Source organism: Rattus rattus, chromosome 5, assembly GCF_011064425.1.
Source record: "Rattus rattus isolate New Zealand chromosome 5, Rrattus_CSIRO_v1, whole genome shotgun sequence".
In the NCBI taxonomy this organism is placed as follows: domain Eukaryota; kingdom Metazoa; phylum Chordata; class Mammalia; order Rodentia; family Muridae; genus Rattus; species Rattus rattus.
The window spans coordinates 72,351,516-72,358,980 of NC_046158.1; the positions used below are offsets into that span (position 1 = coordinate 72,351,516).

The window sequence follows — 7,465 nt, forward strand, 5'->3', positions numbered from 1 at the left end:
ATGCCTATGGTAAAATAGTCTTTTTTTCTACAGTGATCTGTCCTCACTTTTCTAGGAGTGTAGGTTTAAAAATTAAATTTGATTCATTGGAAAATAGAATAATGTTTCATTATTTTGCATCAGATTAATCTCTAAAATTATTAAGATGAAGTCCATGTGTGTTTCTTCACCATATAGGATTACTGTTGCATGCTAACCACATACCTTTTATTCTGCAATGTACTAAAATTATTATTATTATTATTATTATTATTATTATTGTTATTATTATTATTATTATTACAAAATCCAGGAAAATGAAAGAATAAAACAAGATTTAAACAGTTTCACATTATAATTTTGAAAGATGATTCTCTAATTTTTTAAATGTATAAATATTTATATAATAAAATCTTTTGGATGGGACAGTGTGGATTATCAATTATGCACAATCATCTAAGTAATATTTTTTGTGAAGTATTTGGAAATATTTTCCACAATAATGTTGGCAACTGTATGATTTATTAAGTTACCTGCAGTTTTTGTAATACAGACTTGTTATCTTTGAAATACCCACAAAATACTGCCTTATATATAAGTGAAATTTATATATTATATAACTGTAAAAATTATAATCTTCCTACCATTTTCTGTCTCTCTGTCTGTCTGTCTGTCTTTTTATTTTATTGAGATAGAGCCTAAATCTCCCTCTATAGTTTTACACGACATTCTCTGTTTAGAGAACAATGACCTTCAACTTCTACTGCTATCTCTCCATGTCCACAAAGTAGGGACTACAAGTGTAAGCCAATAAGCTTAGCTTTAGTATTTTTAAATCCCATTTTACTCAATCCAAGGGGAATGTTCTGTGTCTTCTTTGCATAAAACCTATTTTAAGGTCTTTTTTTTTTGCTATAATTTGATCAAATTGTCTCAGTCTCCTAATTTCTTCAAGAACAAAAAGCATAATTGTTACATTAAAGTAATTATCAGATATAATAAAATGGTCACACTAAGAGAACAATATTCCAGTAAACTGACATAAATATAACTTGAAATATTATTATACTTATAAATGTTAGATTGCAATTAGTGAAAATCAAAACCGTTAATTAATAATCTATTGACATTTTAAAATTTTTATACAAAATATTTTGATCTTATTTTTCCCACCCAATACCTCCCAGATCACGCACACATCCCTACCCTCCCAAATATGTTTTCTTCCTCTCTCTTAAAAAAAATGAAGCCTACATATTAAATTGGGGCGAAAAACCTTAAAGGACAGAAAACCAATTATAACAAAAGAAAGCAATGACAAGAAATGGAAGTCATTTGTTTTGGCCAACTTCTCCTGAGTATGAGGCCTGCTTGATACACAGAGTCATTCCACTAAGGAAACTGACTTCCCTTTATCAACACATAGCAATTGCTAGTAGTTTTTTATGGTGGTGGAACTTTGTGATCCTTTCTCTGTATTGCCACACATTTTGAAAAGAAAAGATGCACATTTATTTGTAGAGAATATGTCTTCCACACATTGTGGCTAACTTCAAAGTAATATTACCAGCACTCCAGAGAGTAGACAGAAGGAATATAATTTCTTTTTTTTCTTTCTTGCTAAATCTTTTTCTAATTTTTTATTAGATATAATTCTTTACTTACATTTCAAATGTTATTCCCCTTCCCAGTTTCCTGTCCATAAGTCCCCAGTCCCTCCCTTCTGCCCCCTCCCCCATGCAGGTATTCCTCCTACACATCCCCCTTATTGCACCCCCCCCCATATTCCCCTGCACTGGAGGTCCAACCTTGGCAGGACCAAGGCCTTCCTCTTCCACTGGTGCCCCACCAAGGCTATTCTCTGCTACATATGCAGTTGGAGCCAGGGACTAAACCACTACCGAAACACTATACAAGGAATATAATTTCTTAAGCAGCCTTCTCTACACAATGAGACTCTGCTTCCATGAGTTCTACAATAGGCAGGGTTGCACACAGATAAATTTCTTCACAAATATGTGTAAGTGTCTAGGCTTGAACAACAGTAAAGACAAAACAAAAAGTTGACTTATATTTGAGAATGATTTCATGATATCACTTCAATACTGAAATAGCTAATTGTTCTTCCAAAAATGCTACAAGGACATCATTGGAATTGGTGATAATGTTAAAAAAAAGCTAACTCTACAAAGCAATGATTATCTTTATTAAGAAAATGACCCAGCTCTTCCTGTATACTTCTAACCAGTATTTTGTTTCTTCATAGGAAAACAATATCATTTCCAATTATGCTGATTTTTATTAATAATTACAGTGTTTACCAAGACAATTAACACCATCAGCTATACCACCATCAATAAATACTTCACAAGACTATACGATAAAAAAGAATTGGTATATTTTACAAATGTAAATATTTGTAAAATTTCAACTGAATATGTGTGCTAGAAAACCACTTACATACTCTACAGTAGCAATGTGTTTTTTACAGCTGAGTTATCTCTCCAGGCACATATTTGCATATTTTTCTTTTCATAAAAATTTTAAGAGAATTGACATATGTGTTATTGAGGCTATTGAATTAATTATTATTAACAATTGAAATTATTTGATGCAGATGGAAAACAACAGTACAATGGTGATTCATTAGCCATGTATCTAACAATTAAGTTCTAACAGAATCTAATCATAATTTTAAATTTCTTTACATATATATTCATGTCTGCTTTTCTTCTGTTGTCCCATCAGTATATGTATGCATGTTTATATGTGTCTATAAGGCTATCTATGATGTACTTATATTTACCATTTATCTACCTAGCATCCATTGACAGTTAAGTATATAACAGAAGTTTCTAACCTTATACATGAGTTGTTGATATTGATATTATTTAGAGCTCTATAAGAAACAAATATAGTGTTTACCAGATGAAATGACTGCAAAACCTTAGACCAGAGTCACAATTCATGTTTACATTGGAACTATCTGTCTCATCTAGTCTAATTTTTTCAATAGAAATTTTACGAATCAGTAAAAAAAATTAGCTTCTATCTTTTAATTTGCATATCCCTATGAATAAATATGTTTTTAAATATTACTATTTTTATGCATTAAGTTAGAAATGTTAGATATTTCTTACTTGTAATAGTTTGTCCTTAATATAATGCATTCTAAAACAATTACTATTTTATTGCTTCTGTTTATGACAGGTTTTCTGATAGAGAATGGATAAACATAACATAACAGTGGTGACTGAATTCATCTTGATGGGAATCACTAAGAACCCTAACCTGCAGGCCCCATTGTTTGGGTTGTTTCTCATTATTTACCTGACCTCAGTAACTGGCAATCTGGGAATAATCATCCTTACCAATGTAGACTCCAAATTACAGACACCAATGTATTTCTTCCTTAGGCATTTGGCTTTCACTGACTTTGTTTATTCAACAACTGTGGGACCAAAAATGTTGGTAAATTTTGTTGTAGATCAAAATGCAATTTCCTACTATCTTTGTGCTACACAGCTAGCTTTTTTCCTTCTGTTCATTGGCAGTGAGCTCTTTATTCTGTCTGCAATGTCCTATGACCGCTATGTGGCCATCTGTAAGCCTCTGCTCTACACTGTCATCATGTCACATAGGGTATGCTGGGTGCTAGTCACAATGACCTATCTTTACTGTACATTTATGTCCCTTGTAGTCACCATAAATATTTTCTCTTTATCCTTCTGTGGCTATAATGTCATCAATCATTTCTTTTGTGACTGTATCCCCTTAATATCTTTGGTTTGCTCAAACACACAAGAAGTTGAACTGATAGTTATGATCTTTGCAGCTTTTGATTTGATTTCCTCCCTTGTGGTTGTGCTTATGTCCTACCTGCTCATTCTCATAGCTGTTCTCAGGATGAACTCTGCTGCAGGCAGACGTAAAGCTTTCTCTACTTGTGGGTCCCACTTGACAGTGGTTACAGTGTTCTATGGGACATTGATATTTATGTATGTACAACCTGAATCTAGTCATTCCATTGATACTGATAAAATATCATCCATATTTTATACTCTAATCATTCCCTTGTTGAATCCCCTGATCTATAGCCTGAGGAACAAAGATGTAAAAGATGCCCTACAAAGAACCTGGCAAAAAATATTCACCATATTTTCTTAAAATTAACAGGCAGTACAAATCCTTCAAACCAGATTTCCATATGCAACAATTTTACTTTCCTCCAGAGTGTAGAGCACCAGTGAGTGTGTTAAGTATGTATTAACTACTTGAATGGTTGTGCTAATCAAGTTTCCATATATTATACTTGCATTAGAAAGAATGATTTTTTCCAGGGGACATTATCTACTATACATAACTGCCAAGCCTATTGCAAAACATAAGCAAATTTAGTGACTATAGAACTGAAGGTATAGCTATGGATGCATCCAGTGCATGAGAGAGAAAGAGAGAAATTATACTATGTACAAAAGAAGAATTTGAATGTTCTAGTGGAATTTTTTATTAAAATAAACACTATAACATTTGTATATATCAGCATGTACTTCTGTTTAATGAAATTATAATCATTTTTATTTAATTTTGGTTTATATATTCTACTGTTGCAGACTTCAATAAAATAAACCTTAATTATTGTCACATCAACTCTTGACTCCCACATTACCCCTCCCCATCTGCAACATTTCTTTTCAAATATCCCTTTCTACTTTCTTCCTTGACTTTTGGCCCACTGAGTTTAATAAGAGTTACTTGTGCAATGTTAGGTAGCAGGTTGTTTAAAAATAGGGCAAACTATATTTAGCTTCAACATTGAAGAAAAAGACATTCTATTGCTTTCCTGAAGGAAATGATGACATCTCAGAGGCTCTCTGACAACATGATTGGAATGTTTTTGAACCCAGTCTAGTCTTCTCTAATACAGATACGCACAGCTGCTGTGAGTTACTGAGTTCAATATTTATGTCATAGCCAGATGACATAATTTTACTTTATATCTCAGTTACCTTAGCCCTTAAATTCTTTCTGCCCACCCTTCCCTGACATCCCCTAAGCTGCACATATAGATCATAGATTTTCATTAATCAAGCATTCTACCAATACTTATTCTCATGTCTTTGCCTACCATGTTTTTCTGCACCAAGTGTATCCAACTACAGTAAAAATTATATTGATAAAGGAGTAATGTTTATGATGACACTTGTAGTTTTTCAACTAACACATCATCACTTGGTATTCTAACACTGAATTAAATAAAAAAAAAGACTGAGGACAAAACTGACCAGCATTTCATACCTGAATGTTTACTTTAAGGGTCTGAAATTTTCAGCTTTTCATTAGCATATCATTTCATACCACTTTTAAATTGCATCTGTTGTAAAATTAATTTCAATATTATTTAATTACTTAAAAGAAGAAACAAACAAGTTGGTTTTATCTGACTGTTTCTTAATACAGTCTGAGGTTTAAGGTTGCACCACTTTAGGTATTGTCTTGCAATTGTCATTTCCATCAAAGATAAGAAAGTCATTGCCTTGGGATCCTGTGAGTCTCTCTCTTCCTTGGAATCTGGGACTTTCTACCACCAGTTCCCCATTCCACACTACTAGTTGTTTCTATTCAATTTCCTGACCCTCTGGACTTCTCTCCTGTTCCTTCCAATACATGATTCTGCCCCACATTTTAACATTCCCCTCCTCTTTCCCTCCAAGGTAACTTCCTCCTTCTACCTCCCGTAATTATTTTGTTTCCCCTACTATATTGGATTGAAGCATCTACACTTTGGTCTTTCTTCTTCTTAAGCTCCATATGGTTTGTGGGTTGTATCATGTGTATTCTTAACTTTTAGGCTAATATCCACTCATCAGTGAGTGCATACCCTGTGTGTTCATTTGTGTCTGGGTTATCTCATTCAGGATGATATTTTGTAGTTCCATCCATTTGCCTGAGAATTTTATGAAGTCATTGTTTTTTAATAGCTGAGTAGTACTTCATTGTGTAAATGTACTACATTTTCTGTATCCATCCTTCTGTTGAGGAACATCTGGGTTGTTTCTAGCTTCCGACTGTTATTAATAAGACTTATTTAAACATTGTGGAGCATGTGTACTTGTTATATGTTGGAGTATCTTTTGGTAATATGCCAAGTAGTAGTACAGCTACATCTTCATGTAGAACTATTTCCAATATTCTAATTAATCACAAGCTTGAATTCCAAAGTGGTTTTAGCCAAAATCCCCAACAAAAGGGAAAGAGAACCTATAGAGACCACCCCTAGTAGAGAGGCTCAGCCCCAGTTGAGGGATAAGGCCATCCACCCATCTAAAAATTTTAAACCTAGAAATAGTCCTGTCCAAAGGAAAGATGGGGACAAAAGAAAATGGAACAAAAGTAGAAGCACAGGTCATCCAGAAACTGCCCCACCTAGGGATCCATCCCATCTGCAGACACCAAACACTTACACTTTTGCTGATGCCAAGAAGTCCTTGCTGACAGAAGGCTTGTATGGCTGTTCCCTGAGAGGTTCTACAAGCACCTAACCAATAGAGATGTATGTATTCACAGGCAACCATTGGACTGAGACAGGGGACCCCAATGGAAGAGCTAGTGTAAGGACTGAAGTAGCTGAAGAGAATTGCAACCCCATAGTAAAAACAATATAGACTGACTGGATCACCCATAGCTCCCAAGGACTAAACAACTAACAAAAGAGAATGGGGTTGGAGGTTGGAGGAGGTATGGGATGTTGAATGGCTAGGGGGTGGACATGGAGGGGATTAAAATCTGGAGTATAAAAATAAATACATAAATAAATAATTTTTTAAAAAGACAAAGGAAAGATAAAGCTCCTTCCTGTTTTGGTATTTAAAGGCAAGACAACACAACTATCTTTTTTTTTAAGTTTTTATTTATTTGTACACTATAGATTTTACTCCTCTCCCGGTCCAACCCACTACTGTTTCATATCCCATACCTCCCCCTGTCCCGTTTCTGGCTCCACAAGTATGTCCCCACCCCACCAGACCTCTAAACTTCCTGGGGCCTCCTGTTTCTTAAGAGTTAGGTGCATCTTCTCTGGCTGAACTCAGACCTGGGAGTCCTAGACTGTATATGTGTTGGAGATCTCATCTCAGCTAATGTATGCTGCCTGGTTGGTGATTCAGTGTCTGAGAAATCTCGGGGGTCCTGGTTAGTTGAGACTGCTAGTCCTCCTACAGGGTTGTCCTCCTTCTCACCTTCCTCCATCTTTTCCCTAATTCAACCAGGGGGTCAGCAGCTTCTCTTCATTGTTTGAGTGCACATATCTGGATCTGGCTCTGTCAACTGCTTTTTGGGTCTTTTGGAGGGCAGTCATGATAGGTCACTTTCTGTGAATGCTCCATAGCCTCAGTATTGGTGTCAGATCTTGGAGCCTCCCCTTGTGCTGGATCCCACTTTGGACCTGTTGCTGGACCTTCTTTTCTTCAGGCTCTTCTCCATAACC

At 35.0% G+C, this 7,465-nt stretch overlaps 1 protein-coding gene across 1 annotated transcript; it reads left to right on the top strand.

The window, feature by feature from the left end:
* Positions 1-3,204: 3,204 nt before the first annotated feature.
* On the top strand, positions 3,205-4,146 carry LOC116900504 (olfactory receptor 8K3-like). Its single transcript, XM_032902240.1, has one exon. It carries the CDS (start codon positions 3,205-3,207, stop codon positions 4,144-4,146), a length of 942 nt encoding a protein of 313 aa, XP_032758131.1.
* The last annotated feature ends 3,319 nt before the right edge of the window (positions 4,147-7,465 follow it).